The sequence below is a fragment of the Ictidomys tridecemlineatus genome, chromosome 2 (assembly GCF_052094955.1).
Source record: "Ictidomys tridecemlineatus isolate mIctTri1 chromosome 2, mIctTri1.hap1, whole genome shotgun sequence".
NCBI classification, from domain to species: Eukaryota; Metazoa; Chordata; class Mammalia; order Rodentia; family Sciuridae; genus Ictidomys; species Ictidomys tridecemlineatus.
The window spans coordinates 169,682,279-169,707,684 of NC_135478.1; the positions used below are offsets into that span (position 1 = coordinate 169,682,279).

At 31.0% G+C, this 25,406-nt stretch overlaps 1 protein-coding gene across 3 annotated transcripts in view; it reads left to right on the forward strand.

Moving 5' to 3' along the window:
- The window catches only part of Hgf (hepatocyte growth factor), a 75,708-nt gene extending 52,753 nt beyond the window's left edge, over window positions 1–22,955 (forward strand). For all 3 annotated transcript variants that reach the window (XM_021735865.3, XM_078040139.1, XM_040291700.2), the window contains 9 exons: window positions 633–735; window positions 5,800–5,933; window positions 10,661–10,699; window positions 11,890–11,986; window positions 14,566–14,640; window positions 15,613–15,756; window positions 16,118–16,224; window positions 16,347–16,492; window positions 19,184–22,955. In XM_021735865.3, coding sequence (XP_021591540.1) covers window positions 633–735; window positions 5,800–5,933; window positions 10,661–10,699; window positions 11,890–11,986; window positions 14,566–14,640; window positions 15,613–15,756; window positions 16,118–16,224; window positions 16,347–16,492; window positions 19,184–19,360 — 1,022 coding nt within the window. In that variant the 3' untranslated portion in view covers window positions 19,361–22,955. The remainder of the gene's footprint in view (window positions 1–632; window positions 736–5,799; window positions 5,934–10,660; window positions 10,700–11,889; window positions 11,987–14,565; window positions 14,641–15,612; window positions 15,757–16,117; window positions 16,225–16,346; window positions 16,493–19,183) is intronic.
- The last annotated feature ends 2,451 nt before the right edge of the window (window positions 22,956–25,406 follow it).

Here is a 25,406-nt window from a genome sequence, read left to right on the forward strand (position 1 = left end):
TATAACAAAATAATCAAAATGAGCACTGCATCCAGTGATGGACCAAACAAGCATCCTGTGTCACACACAGCCTGTAATGTTCTGAGAAGGACCAACCGTCGCCTATGTAATCTTCCTGTCAAATATCATTAACTTGTTTTCACTCTTACAAGAACGAGCAGAAAGATTGAAATTGCAAAGCATTTATGGAACAGGTGTCTTGGGTGATTGAGGATGTCATGTCATGAAAAGCAAAAATCAAAACATAAGTGAAGTGATTGGTAAGATTCTCACCTCATTATTCTTGCAAATTTTCTATGAAATCTAATTTTTTCAGAAGAAAATTCTGGGAAGAAATATGTCATTCTAGAAATTCTAATTTATTTGGTGTTCTAAAAGGATAACAATCTATTTTTTTGCTTATTATTATTTGGAAAATTTGAAATTACAGAAGCACTCATTTGAAGGAAGTAGAAATTGGGCTGAAAATAGAAACATTTTAATCTAAGGTAGTTAAATCTCTTTAATTTGTGCAGACTTCAAGTTGCATAGTCTTAATATTTTGATTTTCATGATTTTATGTGGTGGTAAAATGTCGTTGTTTTATTCTCCATAATAGTCATTAACTTTCATTTTGTATGTTTTATGTCTAGATTGTTATCGTGGCAATGGAAAAAACTACATGGGCAATTTATCCAAAACAAGATTTGGACTCACGTGTTCAATGTGGGAGAAGAACATGGAAGACTTACATCGGTGTGTAAATTTCTTTCTTTCAGTATACCTCATGCAGAGATAACAGCATATATGTGTGTGTGTGTGTGTGTGTGTGTGTGTGTGCGCGCACGCACGCGCATGTGTGTACACACACACACACATATATTTTCAGAAATACACAGTATTATTTCTTTTTATTCTTTTATCACAGTAAGTTAATAAAAATATTAGATTGATTTTTCTGTACAACTCATTACATTGTCTCTGCATGAAGCAAACTTTTAAATAGGCAGTTTAATCCTGGATATATTCATTGAGCATTCACTATATTTTATGCCGTATAATTGGTACTATGGGAACACCAACAAAAAGTGAATAAAACATTTGGTTCTAAACTTCAAGGAGGATATGGTCACATGTAAAAACCAGCTTTAAAGATAGTGTATAATTAAGAGGCATATTTGGTGTTTCAAATAGTGCAAATCAATAGCAGTTTTTAAAAAATCATGTGATCATTGTCATATACATATTTACCTCAAATAACTACTTAAGTACTAAAAGTTTATAGAAACAAAATTTCTTGCTTTAACATATAAAAGTTTGCATAGTTACAGAAATGTGTATGCAATTTTTAAAGATCTATATATTTGAGAGAATCATATACTTTTTGTGGGCATTATTCACAAAGAGGGTAGTATTCACTCATGCCTAGAAATAGTGCTAATGTTTATTAAATTGTAAAAGAAGTATGATACATAGTTGAAACCTAAATCAATTTTTTTAGTAAACATTCTAGAATATGTGTACTAGAATAGAAGAAAAAGAAAAAAATTAACTTAGGGTCATTTAATCAAGTACCCAGATCACTGCTGCTTTATGTGAACTGTTATGTCATTTGGCCACCATATTACTATACAGAAGATTTTTCTAAATGTGAATAAGAACTCAAAGAATCAGAGAACCTTTGATTCAGTTTTACTTTAATTTTCAAGAATTTTATTCTCTTCCAGAATGTATTGAGTAGTGGGTGACATTATTTTAGTTAATTTACTTCACAAATAAATATTGACAGTTCTAAAGCATTGTGAATATTAATATAATGCAACTCACAAATATGTCACATACATAACATGTAAATTTCCTGATAGCCACTTTTAAAGAAGCAAAAATCATCAAAAAATAATATTAATGTATTTTATTTGTATATGAAGTTCATTTCAATGTTTCCTACATGAAAATTATTAATGAGATCTGGAGATTCATTTTCATACTATATGTTCAAAATTTGATATATATTTTACACATATAGTACCTCTCTATTTAAGCTAGCATATATCAGTTTCTCAGTGATATGTGACTAATAGCTACCATATTGGACACTGTAGTTCTAGGACTTTAAAGATGATCAGCGTTCTGTCCCCATAGATTTCATGCTCTAATTGAGGATGTAAGAAAACAGGAACTGTTGGTACCATATTATAAAAAATAATGAATGAGCACATTTTATGCTGTGGGAATTTGGGGGAAATGCTGATCCAGACTGAAAACTGTCAGGAAGCATTCCAAAGAGAAAGACATTAACTGGAGTATCCATCATGAGTAAGAGTTGGCCAAGGGAAATGCAGTAGGAAGAACTCATCACACAGCAAGAATAGCTTGTGCAAAGTCCCAAAGGTGAAAGCCTTTGAAAACAGGAAATAATGTTGGTAGGGCTGAGAGTGTAATTTGGTCAATGTCCACAGGGAAAGAATTCTCCAGCAGCAATACCATATGAAGAAACACGTAAGATGAGTGAAGAAGTTTGATCTTTATCCTAAACATTAAAAGAATTCATTAAAGATGTTTAAGCAAAATTAACATGATTTAAATTAAATGCTGATTTTGACACTGCTATTTTTATTGATTCATTATAATTATACATAAAAATGGGATTTATTTTGATACATTTGCATATGCGCAGAACATAATTTGGTTGATTTATTTTCCTATTACCTCCACTTAAGCGTGATGTTCTCCAGTTCCATTCATTTTTCAGTAAATGGCATAATTTTATTCTTTTAAACTGCAAAAACCTATATTGTCCTTTATGATTGAAAAAACATACACATTTTCTTTATCTATTCATCTGTTGATGGACACCTAGACTGGTTTCATGCCTGGGCTATTGCAAATTGTACTGCTATAAACATGTATCATATAGTATTCCCCCTTTAGTTCTTTTGAATAAATACTAAGCAATAGTATAGCTGGGTCATATGGTCATTCCATTCCTAGTTTTTTGAGAAATCTTCATATTCATTTTCATAGTGATTATACTAATTTGAAGTCTCATCAACAATGTATAAAGAACTCTCTGTATCCTCATCAACATTTATTATTATTATATTCTTGATTATTGACATTCTAACTGAGGTGAGATGAAATGTCAGTGTAGTTTTGATTTGCATTCCCTGATTGTTAAAGATGTTGAACATTTTGGACATTTGTAGTTCTTCTGTTTAGCAATATCTGTTTAGTTCATCTTTCTATTTATTGATTGTATTATTATTATTTTTCCTAGTGTTAAGTCTTTTGAGTTCTTTATGTATTCTGGATATAAATCTTTTGTCCAAAGAATAGCTAGCAAATAGTTTCTCCCATTCTATGACATATCACTTCATACTCTGGTCTGCTTCCTTTGCTGTATAGAAACTTTTAAATTGGATACTATCCCATTTGTTTATCCTTGATTGATTTCCTGAGCTTTAGGAGTCTTATTGAGGATGTCAGTGCCTGTGCATATATGTTGGAGTATTGGCCCTATGTTTTCTTCAGCAGTAGCAGAGCTTCTGATCTAATTCTGAGGTCTTTGATCTACTTTAAGTTGACTTTTATGCAAGGTGAGAGATAGGAATCTAGTTTCATTCTTCTACATATGGATATCCACTTTGTTTAAAAGTCTATCTTTTCTCCAATGTATGTTTTTGGCACCTTTGTAAGGATCAAATGATTGCATCTGTGTGGATTTATCTTGTATCTTGTATTCTATTCTGTTTTTCTATGTGTATGGTTTTATGCCAACACCATGCTCTTTTTGTTACAATAGCTCTGTAGTATAATTTAAAATTAGGTATTTTGATGCCTCCAACATTGCTCTTTTTACTAAGAATTGCTATGATTATTCTGGGTCTTTTTTCTTTCATATTTTTTTTCTAATTCTGTGAAGCATGTTATTGGTATTTTGATGGGGATTGTATTGGATCTGTAGACTGCCTTTGATACTCTGTCCATTTTAACAAGATACATTCTGCCTATCATATAATCTTTCTTCATTGTATATAAATTTCATTATAAATATGTTTTACCTCCTTGGTTAGATTTATTCATAGATATTTTAAAGTATTTTTAGTAATGGTAATGGCCAGTGGTGGTTGGATTAGATCTAGCACTTATGGATTTTTTTTTTTTGTACCAAGGATTGAACACAGGGGTGCTTAACCACCACTGAGAAACATCTCCAGCCCTTTTTAGGTTTTATTTTGAGACAGGGTCTCACTAAGTTCCTTAGGGCCTCGTTTGGTTGCTAAAGCTGGCTCTGAACTTGGGATCCTCTTGCCTCAACCTCCTGAGCTGCTGGGATTGCAGGCATGTGACACCACATCAGATTTTTACGAACTTTTGAAAGATGATAGTTTCTGTCTCTTCCCAACACTGTCTTTAGTGATTTTATATTGGAAGGTTGAATTTTTCATGGTGGAAGTATTTATGCCACAGAAATCAACAAGGCCTATAAGGTCTCTTTCTTCCCAGTATATACATATCTTAGGGGACTACTTGTTAAATGTTTACTGCATGTTGCTAGAAATATGTGATACATTAATTTTGGGACCTTAATGCTAATAATTATTAAATTACTGAGTTTAGGCCTAATATTTGAAGTAGTTAAAAGTTATTTGAAAACAGTTTGTAGGAAATTTATGAATTTTTAAGCTTTATGGTACCATTTTTGTTTTAAGAATAAATTATGCAAGGAGGAGGTAGAGCATGGTGATTTTGAGCATTGACTCTGGAAAGAGCCATAGTTTCAATCCTAGCTCTATTATTTACTATCCATGTAACCTTAGAATAATTACTTGTCCTCTCTGCTTGTCAATTTCCTCAAATGAAATAGATATAATCTTAAATTATATTTTGCAAGATTGGTCTAAGTTTATATCTGTAAATAACTTATAGCATAATCTGGCACACAGGAAAGCCTATATGTATTTGCTACAGCTATTGGCCAAAAAATGAAACTGGTTCTGGAAAAATAGTTCAAGTTTCCGTATTAAAGCTCTTTCTAATTTAATTTCAAATCCCACATTAGTTATATTCAAGAATAGTAGTCATTAATAACACAAAACGAATTACGTTATAATTTTCATGACTTGGTCAGAGATGGCAGGTAGAATTTGACCTCATTAGTGTTACTGAAGTGAATGTAAATATACACTAACATATTTGGACATGGTCTTAGAAATAATACAGAATTTTTTCTTTTCCTTTGTAATGAATTTTCACACATAAATTTCAAAGGTTGATATGTTAATTGCCTGTTAGAAAATCATATTTTATAACCATATGGCCAGTAAAATCTTCTAATTCACTCATTTAATTGGCACTTTATTAATTTTTACTATAGTTCCCTGTTCTTTGGGGTTGTGATATTGCTAATGGTAATTCATATACAATTGAAACATGAAAAACTTTCAGAATAGCTTATACCTCCTAGGTATTTGATACTTTTGATCTTTGGATCTGTTTGCTTTTAGATGATATTTTTCTATTTCTATACATGGAGGTATTTGTTACTTTGACACTATGATTATTAGATAGAAGTGAAATCACAAAACCCCTTATCATTTTATACAGGCAAATTATGGAGCACTTCACCACATTCTTAAATTAGAATGTATGCTTACTTACTGTAAGAACAGCAAGGAAGTAAATCTTCAACAAAATAACTAAAATTCACACCAAGTAGAAGCTTATTTTATGTACAATCGGTGATATACTAGGATGATATATTTTGTTTCTTTTGGATGGAATAAGCCTGTACTGATGTTCAGCTTTTTGTTTACCCAGTCACATCTTCTGGGAGCCAGATGCTAGTAAGCTGAATAAGAATTACTGCCGGAATCCTGATGATGATGCCCATGGACCCTGGTGTTACACGGGGAATCCTCTCATCCCTTGGGATTATTGTCCTATTTCCCGTTGTAAGTACATTTATTGTTCTTTTCTCAATTGAAATACTTTAAATGTACTGTGCATCCACTAATTTCCCAATCAGAGATGTAAACAATATAGGACTCAGCTTATCAGAGAGCAACAGAGAAGCACACATAGACACACACACCACACAAATGCGCTCTTTCTCTCTCTCTCTCTCTCTCTCTCTCTCTCTCTCTCTCTCTCTCTCTCACACACACACACACACACACACTTTTCTTCTATTCAAGAAGAAATTTGCTAAAATTTAAAATTTTTCTTCTTTTGAGAAAATCTCCACTTGGAATCCAGAAGCAATAAATGGTTATGAGTCTAACATGACAGTAGGGAAAGACCCATCTAGTCAGAGATGCCATAGTACCAGTTCAGTCTCTGAATATAGCAGAGCTCTCAGGAAATCCCTAGCCCACTAAAAGTCTCAAGAGCAGACCTGAGGTAGTACTTCCATTTCTTAATCAGTTTTTTAACCCCAAATTGAAAAGTATAGCACTTTCTACCCACTTCTCTTAGTCTAACATGGTTTTGTTAAAAGGATATTAGTGCATGAAGTAAAAGGTAGGTGTAAGATATTTAATACATGTTTGATCATATAAAATTTGAAGTCATATATTTCACATAAATAGCTCTTATATAACATCGAGAAAAAGATGTGAGAGAAAATAATACAGAAAATGAATCTTTAAGAATAAATATAGTTAATGAACAAATGAAAAGATGTTAAAACTAGTAAAGGAAAAACAAAATTTAAAGAGCATGGGAAATGATTTCTGCTTATCAGATTGTCAAATAATAAAATGATTGTTAACATCAGTGGAAGCTTGGGTAGTCACACTTTCTCAATACTATGCTACTTTGAGAATATTGAAAATCCTGTATGGAAGTAATTTGGGAGGTTGTATTAAAAGTAATAATATAGATGTTAACCAGGAATTTTCTACTTTTGTACTACTAACATCTAGGTTTGGATAATTCTTATCCTACAAGTCTCTTTTGTGCACTATAGGAAGTTGAATAGTGCCCTAGCTTTTGCCCATTGGATGCCAGTAGCAACATCCTCCCCTCCCCCTACCCCACTACCCATCATAACAATAAAAATATCTCTAGACATTGCCAATCATCCCACCCCTCCAGGGGGCAGGCAAAATTACCCATTGAACTACACTGATTTTATTAACATGTATTCTTCACAATAATAAATAATGACACACCTTATATATTTGCAAATAAATGGCATTTCCTGTTATATTTTATTTCATCAAATAAAATCAGAATCCTTCAAATTATAGTGTTTTCCTAATGTTCGGCCTCTGTTCCCATGTGAAAGGTTTATATAGATATTCAAAATATTCTTCTGGGGAAGATGTCTTCCAAGTTCTAACACTAAAACAGACAAACAAATGAAGAAACAAGTTTACCTCTCCAGAGAATAGCATATAATGTATGATTAAAGGATTATTATTGTTATTATTATTATTATTATTAGGGTCCTAGGGATCAAATCCAATGCCTATCAGCATGATAGGCAAATACTCTATTTCTGAGCAACATCCCAGCTCAGTTAAATTCTAGTTTTACCTCATTGTACCTTTTGTGATGTCTCCATCACTAGGAACAATGGAGTCACACAGAATATAGAGTGATTGAAGAGGAATGAAAAAAATGATCCACCTTCTAAAACAGGTTATATTGCTGTCCTGACTGAATTTCTAATTATAAAAATCACAGCACATATCTGTTGTCAGGTGTAAAAGGCTCTGGTAGGATCTCAGAGCCCTGGGAATAGTTTATAAACTTAACTAAGGGAAACAGCATTCTAATAATTTTGAAGGTTCAAAAAACTTTTTAAACAGCATTTTCAAAATAAAAGGCGCTAATGTGCTGTTGAAAGACTTCAGGGTGTTGTATTTGATTAAATGCTATTGCAGATAACTCATTTTTATTTCAAAGTGTACTGAACATTAATTTCAATAAATATTTTTGCACTGTCATTGATTCAAGTAATATTTATAGCTAGGATTTATTTACATTTTTCTCTCTGGTGAAAGGCTAATGAAATTTATCTTTAGAAGATTTGAGTTCTTATTATTTATTTAACTTCAGAGACTGTATTAATCATTTTCACACTGTACATTTCTCTCCCAAAACATGTAAAGGTTTTTATTCATTTTCTTCAAAAATACTTACAAAATATTACAAAATAATGTTTAACATATTTTTAAGCTTATCAAATGTGCAAAATAAAATGTAGAAATGCTTTATGTTTGTTTACACACACACACACACACACACACACATTAGAATATCTTGGCAAAACCTTAAGCATTTATGGCAGAGAATGTAGTGGTTAAGAGTTTCAATTCAGATTACCTGAGTAAGAGTCCCAGTCTTGGGCAAATTACTTAGCCTACTTATGACTCATTCTGTATTTGTAAAAATGTGCAATAAATGCACCTATCTTATTGGGCTATTGCATATAACATGTATTGCATAGTAAGGACTTAAAAAACTTAATTTCTGTTTTTATTTGTTCATAATTTAAAATGAACTACTGTTGTATACAAAGCCCTATAAAATATGTTATTCATACAAAAACATATACACACAGTTTCTTAATCTCAAATGCTTTATAGCATAGAGAAGAAACAGTCATATAAACAATTGCAAAGCCATATAATCACATAGTAAATATATATTGATATATAAAATAAGAATGAACTTCGTTTTTTACTGGAGAAATATGTAATCTTCATCAAGTTTTGAATGAGAGTTAAAAGTTTGAAAATATACTGAAAGAAAGCTTTATGTTTTCTAAACGTGTGCAAATTTAGTTCTGAGGCATAAAGATTCACACACACAAACACACACACACACACACACACACAAAACTGCTCTTCCATAGGTAAAACTCTTATCATAGATATGTTTTTTAATCAAATTTTAGTTGAACTGATAAAAATAAGATTTATATCACTTGTGTTTCTCTTACATGAGTAATGTGGTAGAGACAAGTGGGGGAAGTAAATAAGGTGGAGTGAAGATAATATTTGGAAGTGAAATGAAGAAAGCCTGGAGATCAGCATCACAAAGTTTTGTCCCATGTGTATGCCAGAAGAACCTGTGGTGCTCCTTAAAACCTCAGAAGCCCAGAATCTCCAGAAATCTGGTTTTAAATGGCATTTCAATTTATTCTAAAGTGTGAGAAATATTGGATTATTAATAATTTTATTATTATTAGTTTTATTCGTTATTATTATAGAACTATTAATTTTTAAACACCAAATTTGTAATATCTACAAAAGTTTAAAATTTTAAATATTTTAGGAAGATACAATCATGAACTGATCACTTTGCTGACATATTAACCTCAATCCTTAAAAGTAGAAGACTTCATAGGCAATAAAGGATAGAATGAATAGTTTAATTTTTTCATTACTAATAAATATCTAGTTATTTAAAAATTCAACTAATTGTCTTGAGTGAAAAAGTCAACATACTTGATACTCTAATATACTCTGCCTCAATCCTGCTTTATACTGTGACCTGAAACCCTGACCTCAGCTGACTCTACCATAACATTTCCCCAGGATAAGGAAAAGGAAAGGAAAGGAAAGAAATTTATGTTTGCCTTTACCTTTATTCATTTAAAATGCTTAGATCTGAAAATGAACATAAATAAAAAACTGTTTAGCATGAATTAATTCCCTTGAGCATCCTAATACATAACAATCAATTTCCATCTCTTCCAAAGGAATTTATGTTCCATTATTGTTTTGTTGCAGGTTTATTTGAGTCCAGGGCATTTGCATGAATTAAGAACCAGCTGGATGTAGATGGTGCCTGACTGAACTCTAAGCCATCAATTCTGAACAGTTAGACATTAAGCTTTAGGAAATGTCTTGTGTTTCATTCATTATTCACAACTATTTCCAAAATTCTAGCATCTTCTAAGCTTTTCTTTTTGCAGCAGTTAAAACCCGGTAGAGAGGTCATGAAGAAGAAAATTATGAAGATTTAGGTAGAATTAATAATGTCTAGTTTCCATTGTTTTTCTTTCTTTCCATACTTTTTTTTTAAAAAAAATAACATCTGGGAAAAACAATCTTTGGAATATGCTAACAACAAAACAGATTTTACTTCTCTTTCTAAGAGTGACATTGATTTCTTCTAGATTTTTTTTTTTGCAGAGACTTCTGAAACATGGATAACATGTATAGTTTCAATAATTCTCAACCTTCAACTTTTTTCTGAAAGCAGTTTTGAGGAAAAAAATTAAATAGCTTAAAATTACAGTAAAAACTAAATGTCCTATCTATCTGAAAGGCTCAAGAACAGTAATGAGAAGTAATCCTATTAATGAAAGTCCATTGTGTACAACATTGAGTATCTTAATAGAATGAGATAGCAGCTCTTTGAAGTTAGCAGTATAATTCAATTTGCCAAAGGTCATCCAACTACACACCTGATGGTATCTGCAATCATAAAATAAGACTTTTCTCATATTAATGAGTGTCAGTAGTCACGTGCACACAAAATTGTCCAGTAAAAGTGATAAAAAATTGCTCAATAAAATAATATTACATTTTATCTTTTAATAAAATGCCAAGGATTTTGATAAATTCCCCAGTTCATCAAAACTTGATTTTAATATGTAGCTTTGGTTTTACATACAGAAATATGTATGAATCATATATGTTCTAAATATTTATATTTACAGGTGAAGGGGATACCACACCTACAATAGTCAATTTAGACCGTAAGTATTCTTTCAAAATATAAACTATATATCTGAGTCTCTGTGTGAAACGAATGATGTCATTATTTCCTTTATAGAAAAAAATCTTATTACTATAACAACTTCCATCATAAAAATAAGTCAATCTGTTTGTTTTATTTTTAAATATGTATTTTCCTATATGTGGGTGGAAGATAGTCAAAGGCAACTGCATTCTAAATATGAAATTCAACTCAGAAAATTTCCAGCATATTCCATTTGACTTTGAAAAGAAGACTTACATCTACTTTCAATTTGGGGGCACAATGTGTCTAATGGATCACTTTTACAAACCTCACCTTCCAAATGAAGTCAGGGTGCTGAATTCAGAAAGAATGAAGTCAGGGACTAGATGGTTAGTCAGTGCCTCTGTTATGTTCTCTTTAAAGCATTTTGCAGGCCCTAGAGTCTATTAGGTAAAAGGGAACACCATCTAAAAAGTTCAGTTACTCCTCAAAATGAGAATCTGTGGAAGCTACTTGCCTTAGATTTTCAAATATTTTTTGAACTGAAACAAGTTACTCAAGTGTTTTGTTTTAAAAGACCACCCTGCTGTGCCCCAGGAAAAGAAGCCAATGAAAATCTATTCTAGACCATGGACAGAGTACAAAGGATAAGACAAGGAACATAGAGGAGGGTTAGGCAAACGTTTACTCCAAAGAATTCTGAATTATGTCACTTGTACATAATGATTTGGATATAAGAACACCATTTGGATATAATTTCAATAACTATAATGTTGGTAACATGTTCAAAATAGCTCTACATTCTTACTGTACTAATTCTTTACCAAATATGGTTTTGTTTTGTTTTCAATTAGGCTATTGATTGCTATTTAGAAATAACCATTGCAAATAACATTTTTTTAATTCATTTTATATTAAGGTTGGGTATAGGGAATACATTTGTGTTGGGGCCACTGTCACTATGATGACAGTCTTGTCTGCCTTGAGTTCATTACTTTTTCTAAGTCACTCAACAAGAAAGATGAGGATGGCAAATATTAGGGACTTGATTCTGAACTTTGGTCTTATAATATTCTTTTCCCAAAATGTCTTGATACAATTACAGTAGTTACATTTTTTCTAGGTATTATTGCACTTTTGAAAACTAACAGATGTTGATTATTGGAAAAATATTATCTTAAAATGTTATATTTGCCCTGTTTTCAGATCCTGTAATATCTTGTGCCAAAACAAAACAATTGAGAGTTGTAAATGGGATTCCAACACGAACAAATGTAGGATGGATGGTTAGTTTGAAATACAGGTAATTACTAATAGATACAAATCATATGTATTCAATCTATTTGCAAAGCCAGATTCCCAGTGGTATGGTCACATGTGGTCATAAAGATTGTACCCTCCACAGGGCACCCAGCCAGGGAGGTCAATGAGGGGTCTGATCATATTCTTACCAAACTATAAGCACTGGATTTTGCAATTTTACTTCATTTTATTTATTTATTTATTTTTAATTTTAATTATTTAAAATCATAGTCTTCATAAATTTGTTCACAGAATTTCCATATATGCAGCCATTATTCCTGATTCCAAGTAACACTTTAGTTTTGATTAATAAGAGACAACCACAAGAACTTCTTATACCTTAATATCACCATAGTAATTATTTATCTCTTTAATTTTCTACTCTTGGGTATTATAATTTTATTTCCTAATACGTCTACATATAAACATCAGAAATATTTGTTTTGATTTTTTTATTTAGTTATTGAAATGAAAAGTGATATTTTTAGAGTTTGAGATTATGTTATTATGAGAAAGATAAACTCTTTTAAATAGTTGAATAGTCTTGATTTTCTAACAATTGGCATGGCTAAGAATTTTAAATATTCTCAGTTCTCAGTGCTTTTAAGAACCAATGACATGTTCTACATAGAATCATTTTGCAAGTTATATTATAATAGAAAATTAAGCTTAGGAATTATGCCACAAGAATTAAATGTTGAAAATATGAATTAACTTAAAATCTCATAACTTTCTATGTCCTATATACATTAGTCTATGTGTTTCTTAGAATGCTAAGATATCTATCTCCATCAGAACTTCATCATGCAACTTACCCAAAATGTACCTGAATCCCAGCTACACTTTTCCTCGGTGCTTGAGACCCACCATGTTTCTCCCTCCAAGCTTCTATGCACTTTTTCCTACTGCATGTTGTGGCCTTTTTTCTTCTGAAAATTCCTTCTCATTCTTCAGATCCCAACTTGAATATCTCCTCTTTCATGGACACTCGCCTTCACCCCTAGCCTCCTAGAGTAGAGCAATTATATCTATCTATTACTATACTAGGGATATAGAATAAACACAACCTATATCTCTTACTGCTACTCTATATCTGTATCTCTTACTAATACTAGGGATATAGAATAAACACAACCTCAAACTAAAGTCCATCTATGAAAAAAATCAATTCTTGTCAAGCATGGGGTTTAGACCTTTGACTTTAGGTCACCACAACATTGTGGGAGATGACCTAAAGACCTTTTTCAGTATATCCTCTCAAGGACCAACTCATCAGACTTAATGTTAATGGCAGTAATTATGATGTAGCTGTCCTATGCATACAGTACTGAAATAGAATTATGAAGCTAACTAGAATAGAAAGGTGATTGAGCATTCTGAGGATTTTATAAGCACCGAAATTTTTGAAGTGTTTAATTTTCTTTTTTTATAGAAAAATGTTCTATAGAACATTTAATACAAATTTAATTTTCTGTATCATAAAAAATGTTATAAGATTCCAAATATCTTAATTAGATTAGTGAATCTTTGTTAGCTCATAACCCCAGGAGGAAAAAATATACATACTTCTGAATTATTTTTATCAACTGGAGAATATATAAGGATACTCTTCTAGTATACTTCTCTTAGGGGCTGCAAGTGGAACTGTTTTAATTCAGAGAAACATCAATTTTTAAAATTTTTTTCTCTTACAGTCCAAGTTCTTAGTAACTACAGCTGTTAAGTTATTCTTCCAAAATATATACTGAGAAGGTAGAAATTCAAACTCAATATATACTCTTATCCTCCTGTGTGGTAAAGGCCATAAATTACTGTGGTCTTAGTCTGGGAATCTTTTAGTATTACCCTCTGAAGCACTGAACATCTGTACTCTTTCGAAATGTGAGTTGTGAAAAGTTGTACTTTTCCCATGTTTCTGCCAAAAAAAAAAAAAATGGATTTAAAGATTTTGGATATCAGCAAACAAACGACCTCATGCTTTTTCTTTACAAATATTTTGCAGTTTCCTAGAGGACTTGGTTTGCAAAATTAACTTCCTCTTACAAATTAAATATTATATTGATGGTCTTTTAGTAAACAATTTATTCAAACCCTGCAATATTTTAACCTATCAAAACTAAATAATGGTAGGGAATGAAATAGTATAAAAATGACAAATATTACTATCACTGGATGTCTTCTTCAGGGTTTTAAGAAAACCTCCAGTTTGCATTTTTCATAATCAAATTCTGAATTTAAAACAGCTCCACATTTTTTCACTATAACCATTCTATATGCAGCACATAATTTCTCTCACAAGGATATATATATGTATATATACACATAGATGTATGTGTTGGTTCTTTAAACCATAAAATTGATTTCATGATATTGTAATTACATTATGAAAATAAAATTGTTGATGCTGTAATCCCCAAATATCATCCTTTAGATAAAAGAACTGCTACTCATTTTAATCCACTTGGGTTAATGTCTATTTTTTGCATTTATTTTTAACAACTAAAGCAACAGGTTTTACATTAACTGGTAGGCATTCTTTCTGCACAGATATATCTTGTTTCTCTTTCCTGTTTCTCACAGAAATAAACATATCTGCGGAGGATCCTTGATAAAGGAAAGTTGGGTTCTTACTGCACGACAATGTTTCCCTGCTAGGTAAAGTTTATTTTGTATCAGTATATGTTCTGAGAATTTAAAAATATGTATGCTTTCTGCTTTGCTTTTAAGTTTAGAGTCTGTCTATTTTACAGAGATGCTACAACATGGGGTAAACATATATTCATTCTTTTTTAATTTAGCCTAAAAAACTTTGAATTCACTGATATTTTTGTATGCCCTGCTACTTTCAGTTTACATCTTTTATGATTAACGTTACTCTCACTTGGGAAAATATTTTCCTGAATTATGTAAATCAGTACTATTCTAACCTCCCAACTGTAGTTGGAATTTCTAGATGGAAATTCTTTTTCTAAATTATCAACAAAACTTTCTCAGTTCTCACTTCCTCTCATATATTCAGCCAGGCTCAGAATCATCCTGGGAATAATTTCAATGAAAATTAGCCTAAAGAAAAGATAAGGAATTAAAAAAAAAAGATAAGGAAATAGTATTTATAATTTTTCCCAATTCATATCAAGGTCAATTTGATTTTGTTTGTTTAAAACTTCAATCCTTATAAATAAACCAAATGCATACACACTTCAGATAAAGCAAATATTTTCAGTAAAATTATAATTCATGTAAAGAACTTTATCTGAGAATTTTTAAAGAGTGACTTACTCTATTAAGTATATAAAATATTTTTTCAAAAAGCCTTTTAGAATTTCAGTAATTTAAGTCCTACTTACACATGCTTTAAATATTCAGAATCTTCCATAATAAATATTGTTTTTTATTATACTTTGAATCACATTTTAAATTTAAGTTGTTTATCTGCCCTTATAAGCTACATACACACACAAACACACACACACACACACACACGTGTACACACACACACACACGTGTACACACAAACACACACACATACACACACGTGTACACATACACAAGATTTATATATTATATATAATATTTCACAATTTGGAATTATATTTTATATGAATTATATTTTATGTTTTTATTTAGAAATAAAGACTTGAAGGAGTATGAAGCTTGGCTTGGAATTCATGATGTCCATGGAAGAGATGAGAAACGGAAACAGGTTCTAAATGTTTCCCAGCTAGTATATGGACCTGAAGGATCAGATCTGGTTTTATTGAAGCTTGCTAGGTTAGTTCCTTTGGAAGATTCTGTATTTTTAACCAAGACTAGAATTGTTGAAACATTTTCCTCCAGCTGTGTGGCTGCACTTTCTCTCTTAAGTAGACATTTATTATTTCCTATATGCCATGTATCATATATATGTAGATACGTGTGTGTATATATGTGTGACTACTTGCAGAATTTTCAAGCATGAATCTATCTACTACAATTTTTTTCTTTATAGATATTCTTCTTTTCTGTTTTTAAATAAACAATATTTAATTCCCCAAGCCTCAGCCTAAATATTACATCATATGAACACTACATTTTAAATGCTAATGTGTTGAATCCAGTAGATAGTACTTACCATTATATTTTCTTTCTTTAGGCCTGCTGTCTTGGATAATTTTGTTAGTACAATTGATTTACCGAATTATGGATGCACGATTCCTGAAAAGACCACTTGCAGTGTTTATGGCTGGGGCTACACTGGATGTAAGCTACTTTTTAAAAGATGAGGCAATATCATATTTATTTTACATATAAAATTTTGTATTTATTTCTTCATTTCTCCTTTACCCTGTGCTCATTACCTGTATATTTTTGCACCATTCCAGTGATCAACTCTGATGGTCTGTTACGGGTAGCACATCTCTATATTATGGGGAATGAGAAATGCAGTCAGCATCACCAAGGGAAGGTAACTCTGAATGAGTCCGAAATATGTGCTGGGGCTGAAAAGATTGGATCAGGACCATGTGAGGTAAAATGAAAGTTCTTTAGTAGAGAATATATGGTTGATAGCATAGCTTCTCGCAGGTTTTATGATTATTTACTTTTTGCAAAGCAAAATAATTATATACCAACCTGTTTCAGGAGTAGGAAAGTGCAAAAGATAACCATGTCTTATTTTTACACATTTCTGTTAATTAAACAGTAAGACAACCCATGCTTCATTCATAGCAAATTGATGACATTTGCCTCTCAAAATAAATGAATAGAGCCAGACGTCTCAGGAAAAACTGCAAAGTAAAAGTATCCAAATCTGTTTGACACAATGGCTTACATTTTTGTCATGTTTCTCAATTTAGCTGGTCCAAATTCTCCCTAAATGAACCCCATTAATATTAAGAAATACACTCCTGGTTTAAACTTTTAAATATGTTTTGGGGTAGACTGTGGTGTGTGTGTGTGTGTGTGTGTGTGTGTGTGTGTGTGTGTGTGTGTGTGTAAACAAATTCTTTAAAAAAAAAAAAACCCTAAAGGTCAAAGTTTGTGAGTTTAAGAGCTTGGACATTTTCATTTGTTAGGCAACTGTTCTTTTAACTTGGCAGGGTTTCTATCCCAGTTTTACATAGACAAGCTGTTAAACTGTTATTTTAGATGTATTTTGAATGTGAGATTCAGTTCTTCTACCTCAGAGCTGTGGCACTGTGGAATACTCTGTGTACTAGAGCACAGAATGAATTCAGTGGTAGTGAAATGCAGGTGGATATATTTTAAAAAATGTATAACTTTGTCATATAAACATGTATTAAAATTCATGTATTTTATGATTTCCTCTAAGATTTTTATTCCTAAAAAGAAATGTTTACTAAGTTAGAGATTTTTAGAACTGCTTTGAAGTGATATGGGTAGAAACAGACTATGTTCTTATAATCAATTTCAAAGTTTGTATCTTTCCAGCAAATGAGTATTTTGCAATAACAAGGAAAAATTGTAGGAGGAGAAAAATAAATACAGTTTTTTAAAAAACTTTAGTAGTCCTGTGAGCTCTAAAGTTTTCAACTAGGTATAATTTTGGATACACCTAGAAAGGCATGTATTTTATCACAGCCTATTGCCATTTCCAACAATGACTTGACATCTGCTCTTCAGAGGTAGCCTTAAATCTAATTTGTTATCTATACAGTCTTCATTTCCTTATTTTGACATTGAACCTTTATTTCATATGTGCTATTTTTATCTTTATCCCTAAGACTTGATTTTAGTTTTAGTTTTTCGTTACTTCTTAAAACCAAATTTATCCTCCAGAATGTTGGTGTATGTATATATGCATATATATGAACAAATGAATATATTTATAATTGAAATTTAAAACAAGGTAATTTAACCACCAAAAGAACTTTGAACAAAGAATCTCTAAAATATTGTGTTATCAATAGCCTTGCATCAACAGCGTCTTCAAAGTGAATTGTTTTCAAGAGTTCATATTAGGATTCATTGGTGCATTTGTTTAAAAATCAGTTTTAATGTCTCAAAGACACAACTTATAGAAAGTCTGTTAGAATAAGCCTTTTCTTTACTATTTGATGTTTTATTTCTCCAATTTTCTTCATCACAGAATACTGATGGCTCTCTTCTTTTAACCCTCATTACACAATTACATTTTGCATTGATTTAGGTTTATCTCACCATATCACATTTAAAATTAAGATAGTGCTGAACACTTTTTTCTATATAAGGATGCTCAGTCAATGCATTCTTGGGAGACTGCATGGTAAATGAAAAATGATGGAGCACAGTTGCAATGTATATATGTAAGAATATATGTAGCTATATAAACATAGATATACATATGACTGCATACCTATACATGAATATATCATACACCCATATCAATCTATCCTTCTATATTCATCTTTCATCTATCTCTAATGATGCACTAGTATTGCCATATAAGTGGAGGAATACTACTTGCCTAGAAAGGCAACTTCCAAAAAATAAATATAATTATTTCATCAACTTTGAGCTTTTTATTGAATTTGTTATGATTGTCTGGAGACAAGTTGAGAGAAGAAAGAAAATGATAGAAGTAAGAAAAATATCGATATAGTTTGAGCATTAAAATCACATGATTACAACAGGTTTCACTTGTGCTAGTATTTTTATATATTTTCCAAATTTTCTATGTTGAAAGATTTGATTTATCAGAAGATCAAAATAAATATAAAATTGATCTTATTAAATAAATGGGAATTTGATTTTTCGGCATTCAACAAAGGACTTTAAGGAATGAATGAATATTTTGGAAAAAAAAGCAAATCAAGTCATTCATTTGTGTGTGTGTGTGTGTGTGTGTGTGTGTGTGTGTGTGTGTGTGTGTTGCTGTGCTGGGGATGGTACTCAGGACTTCACACATGCCAACTAAACTCTCTGTCATTGAACTGTACCCAGCCTGAGCAATTCATGCTTATGTGATTACAGCATGTTACAGAATAATTGGAAGTTTATACTTAATCAGTCTTACATGGTTAATTCAACAGAAAGACAATCAGTTATATAACAGACCAATTTTTATGTAATTCCATTTCAGTTTCAGTTATTTCCTTTTATGTGTGTATGTGGCCTAGAATTGCAAATGAGCAGAGGTTTATATAAATGAATTATGTATATATATATTAATTTAATTTCTAAAATAATACTTTGCTGTTGTTACATGTCTTCTTTCTAGGGGGATTATGGTGGCCCACTTGTTTGTGAACAACACAAGATGAGAATGGTTCTTGGTGTCATTGTTCCTGGCCGTGGATGTGCCATCCCAAATCGTCCTGGTATATTTGTTCGCGTAGCATATTATGCAAAGTGGATACACAAAATAATTTTAACATATAAGGTAACACAGTCATAGCTGAAGTGTGTCTGAAGCATCCATCAATATGTGATGATTTTACAAGAAGATTTCAGAGAACGTGGAATGAAAATGTTCCCTAAAATAATCCTAAAACAACTACTTGAGTGTCATGTTTGTTAAGATGCTCATTAATATATATGGGTATTTTCTGTTGTTCTGTTTGTCAGTGTTACTTTGTAAATGTTGAAGTGAATTAAGGTACATGCAAGTGCAGTAACATATCTCCTGAAGATACTTGAATGGATTACAAGTGCAAAGGTTTAATTGCTGGATGATAAAGGATTTAATAGGAAAGATCAATTAATCTCTCTACGCTGCTTTCCAAGGTTAGTTTCTTAATGATAAATAAACCATAAGTTAAAAATTATCTTAACCTCATCCTAACAATTTATACCTTGTGTTGTTAAATTGTAACTTTATGTAAAATTATATTACCTTTCATATACCATATATCAGAGTTCATTCATTTCTCCTCTCTGTGTATCCTACAATATTGGTAGGATAAAACATACTTTTATAAAAACACATACCCATTACACATGTTGGAGTAAACATGTGCTATGCACTACAGTTCAAATAGTGGTGTATCTAGTATAATCCCTAAATATTTTGGAAGTATGTATCCATGATTTCTAATAATGCAGACATTTCTAAAGATCAGTAGACATTTTAAGGCAAGGTACAAGATAGAAGTGACTATCCTCTGTACATAATTTACAGATGACCTCTACTGACAGGCATTTAAAGTGAGATCAGGACCCACAGAGTTACAAAATTCTTAATCTAGATGTTTACATATATTTATTATCCTAGTAATTTCATGTAGTTTCTAACTCTTAAAGGAGAGAGAGTAATAGGTATATTTGTATATTTCTTTGCTCCAAATTTTGGTTCACTTATTTATGTAAGATATTTGTAGGCTTATTTTCCTAAAACATTTCCTAGTTTCTCAAGTTCATATCTAGTTGAAGAAATTTAAAAGTGGTTTGGTCATTAAAATTGTATTTAAATAGGTTAATTCCAATAATTGCCATTGCCAACTGGATTCTAACTCACTCTCTTTAAATATTTAAAAATTATTTAAGAGAAAAACTTCCATATGTCTCCTAAGTTTTCTTTACAGCTCTTAATTAAATCATTCAATTAAGTGTATATTTGAGGAAAACAGAGAAATACTTTTCTCAACCTGGTAACTTTTTAGCCTACTAAATTTTTATTCAGGTAAGGGAAAACAATATATAAAAAGAAAGGAAAGGAACTTGTTTTCTAAACTTTTATATTCAACAATATTTAACAATTAGAGTTGAATTTGCCGAATCAGATAATTTATCCAAAGATCTTCAATTTACCTTATTTCATTTTACATGGCCTTTTCCTAATGCCATGGGAAATACTCATTTAAATTTTGTATTCTGTATGATAAAAGCCAAATTATCATATTTAATATTCTATTTCCATGACTAGCTAGCAATCTTGAATTTGCCAAGAAATGGGATAACAATGCCATAGAATAGGCTCTGAATTTTTACAAAGTCTCCCTGTATTTAAACAAGAATAATAAAAATAATTATTTGAATGTTTGAATCCAGTATTCCCATTTCTCTAATTTGGTTCTCTTAAATCATTTTTATTAATGCCAAGGATTGAAACAATGCCCCAAAAGTTTTCGTGTTTATTCTTCAATCTGAAAGAAAATGGTTTTAAATTTACTGGAGAGCTTAGTCCACAGAATACAGGGCAGTAAATAAAAAAATGCTTATAAAAATTGGAAAACTATATATATATTTATATATAAATATATATATTAAGGATATATAGAGAGGATAAGTGCTGACATTAAGAAACAGCAAAAGCAAAGAGAGATCCAACTAGATACCAGTCCACACTATCTTGAGTGTATTTTTCCATTATATAATATACCACTGTAATAAAGACACATAGAAATTTCAAGGCATATTGTCAAAATATTAAGTTACTTATTATAGTTTCTTCTTGCTGAACTGGCTAAATTATTGTCAAATATTAATCATACTGGTAAAACTTTAAAAATAATTGCAATAACTTAAAATACTCACATTTTAAACTATTTTTTAAATCTCTTTCCTATAATTTTCCAGGGAAAGAGAGGTAGAAATTATCTAGATACAAGATGCAGCTAACATTTTTAGAGATTTTGTACTCAGTGTTTTCCACTTTATTAAAGGGTTAAAATAACATTAATGAGTCATTAAACATGGTATACAAAGCAATTTTCTCTTTGGAAGTTTCCTTTGGCTAGAAGGAAATGGATGGCATTGATAATGAAAATTAGGTGAATAAGATCTATGTTATTTTAGGTGGTAGAACAGGGGATAACCATGTCATTATTCTCTGGTGAAAGATACTATTAACTGTGTGTTTTTCTCTGAATAAATACAAAAGAGAATGATAAAATTCAGCTTATCCAGAAATCCATTTTATTTTGTGTCATGGACAAAAGGGCCTTTTAAATTAAAAGTTTTCAATGCTATTTTTGTTTTGGCTGTTTGAGTAATGGTTATATGCTGTTATATTTGTAGACATTTTCTTATGTCTACCAGGAATAGAAATGTAAAATTAAAATATTTGTCATAATGCCTCTGCCGTGCAGAAGGGATGATAAGCCTTTTGTATACTTCTTTAATTTTATTGTAAAATATATAATGACTTTTACCTCTTTGCTGTAGGCAGGTCCTCAGTAAAATGGTTTATATTGAGTCAATCTGTAGTATTAACAGGCTCTTGCTTGCCATCTTAGTGTCTCAAACTATGGGGATGGTGAGACACTGGAAGGCAAGAAAAACAACAATAATGGCATGTGATAGCAAAATTGTATTTCACTTATTCCTGTGAATATATCTTGTTGGTACCAATGGTACTGTACAAAGTGAATGTTATAGCCACGGCATTCTCTTGAAAAGAACACTGTCAAGAAGTAGGAAATTGCTGTCAGGCATTTTCTTCTTTCCAAATATTTTTCTTTAGAAAAAAATATTAGCTTTTGCAACATAGAGATTATCAGGTAAAGAGTTTTAATAAGATCTCATAATAAAAAACAGATTGATTTACAAAGGTTCAAAAACGACTGCATTTAATTATTGGGTCTCATAGAAAAACAAATTTGAAAAATGAAATTTATTTGTATCAACAGACATATTTATCTTTGTAAAATAAATTTTGAATAGAAACTTTTCATGACTAAGTCCAAAAATTTATCTTCAATATTCAACTGAGTTTAGAATCAAGAATTTACTAATTAAAAAAAAAAGTTACAATTTTTTGGACTCTGTAACTCTTGACATTGTAACTTTTAAGTAGGTTCATTTCCATTTGCACAGAAAGTTTCTATCTTTAGGAAACTGAAAATGGAATACTGTGGATATTATGATTGTCTTGTGTGTAAATAGGAAACTGATAAGCTGCCTATTAAGTGGTATAGCTGGATGCTTACCCAAAAAAAGGGAACACTGTGGTTATGACTTGTTTTATAAAGTTTCTGTAGTTAATAAAGTCGTTATTTTTATAACCATGATTATATTATTATTCTTAATAATAATAAAATATTTTATCAAAATGCTTCCCTTCTCTTTTATAATTATATGCATATATATATATATTTGTGTCTGTCCTAAAACTTTAATGCAGAAAACAGCAATAACATTTATTTGACAATAGTTACATATACTTTGTTGGAAGAAATGTATAACTTGTTTATAGAACTAAGACAAGAGATCTATTTTATTCCAACTCTATCCATAGTGATATGAATAGTCTTCAGTAAATAGTCTTGGTGCATTTTGGTTTCTCCAATTGTAAAATATAATTCTTTATTTTTTATATTTGCTAGAATGGTGCTTTGGTACTATATACAAAATATTATAATGAATGATTACTTAATTTCATTCCCAATATAACTCAATGTTACAAAAGTGATTTAAAATTATTTAGTTAATCATTTGAGGATATCTTTCAAAATGCTTATTAAATTTAGATTAAATATGAATCAAATAGATTCATTTAATACAAACTGGATTGACTAATCATCAATGATCTAACCAACCAGAGCTCTATAACTGATTATTCCAAATTATATTTTCTCTCCACCAAAATGGTAGCTCTACTAATTATTCTGGCATAGATCCTAATCTCAAGTGTTGATTAATATATCTAATTCTATAGCCCATAGTAAATATCTGACCCTATAAATGATTGTAACTGAAGCAGAAGATACTTACTTGTTTGTGATATCAGTAAGAATATTTAAAATATATATCTGTTGATTTTGCTAAATTTGTATTTTATTCTTTTATAGAAGAATTTCATCACATTCTAAACACATATTCTGCTCTTTTAAGTAGAATAGTCAGGCCAGGTGTGATAGTGGCACACCTGTAATCCCAGCACTTCAAGAGGCTGAGGCAGGAGGATCCCAAGTTCAAAGCCAAGCTCAGCAACTTAAGGAGGCCCTAAGCAGCTTTAAGGAAAATAGAAAAAAGGGTGTCAGGGGTGTGGGTCAATGTTAAGTGCCCCTGAGTTCAATCTCTGTTACTCCTACTCCCTCAAAAAAAAAAAAAATAGAACAGTCAGGAAAACCTCTTTAAGACTGACATTTGGACACTTATTAATGAAGTGTGACAGCAAGTTTTGTAAATATATGGGGTCAGATTAAAAATACTTGGAAAATATTGCTATTAGTTTTCTAATACAATTCATTTATTTATTGTTTTAGATTATGATGTTCTAATTAGTCACTCTTTGTGACTGTCCTGAGTCACCTTGGTGTGCATTCCTTGGTCTGCATTCCCTTTGTGTTTGAGTCTAGGAGTTGTATTCCTATGCTATTTATCAGTCTCCTATGTAGGAACCATTCTTGATTGGCACAATTCTTCAGGACATTGTTGCATCCCTTTTACCAAGTTACCAGCCTGTCATCTAAAAGAAACATTAGAAATTTTCCTGTAAACAGCCTATAGTTTCTTTTGTCCTTTACATTTATAAATGTCTCAATTGCATGTGTTATTTATGAAAGTTGAGACTTAAAGCTAACTTAAGATAAAAGGAATATTGTAGTAATTGGGGCAGAGATTGTGGTATTATGAAGAATATTATTGCCTAAAGAACATCTAACAGAAAAAACTGACAAGAGAAAGAAACACTTTTACTTTATATAATTCAAAAGAAGTTTTGGACTATATGTGTGTTTATGCTTTAAAAATTAGACAACATAAATTATGAATCTGACAAATAGTCTAAGCGCAGACTAACTTTGAACCTTTATCACTCTGCAATACTCCTCAATGCTCATCACTTTGTTTGTATTGTTTTGAGTGTGTCTTCCTGTCTAAGCTTCATGCCAGTATTCATGAGCATTGCCTCAACATGTTAGAAGCCTTACCTGTCCCTTCATTTCCTCTGAGGCTGCTCCCTTCTATCCCTACAGAGGTCGCCACTTCATTAGCCTCTGAAGAGCTTGCTTGAACTTCCTTTACACTTGTCACACTAGACTGCCTGTAATTGCTTTGGGTTTGTTTTGTCTTATTTTACTTTTTAATGTATAGTGAATTCCACTCAGTTTGTGCTTCTTGGAGATATCAGCATTGTCTTGGTATTAATATTTGTACATTTTTTTATTTTGCACAGTATTTCAGGGTATAATGGTAACAAATATACTTTGTAATTAATATTATATAATTATTTTTGAGGGCTTAATATTAAAAGAGATTATTGAGTAAAAATTGTACAACTCTCAAGATTAAGAGTTTTAGAGGATTATAATTAATTGCATTATTTTAACTTGAATTAGTACCTGCGGCTCAATGATTTATCTCCTATATTAGGATATATATGGCAAAAGATTATTTTTCTATATTTTAAATTAATAAATAAAATTCATCCATGTATGGAAACCATATGATGTTTTGATTCACAAATATGTTATAATGTTAAAATAAGGGTAAGCATATCTACTTCCTTGAACATTTAGCATTTCTTCGTGGTAAAACACTGTAATTTTATGAAATACACA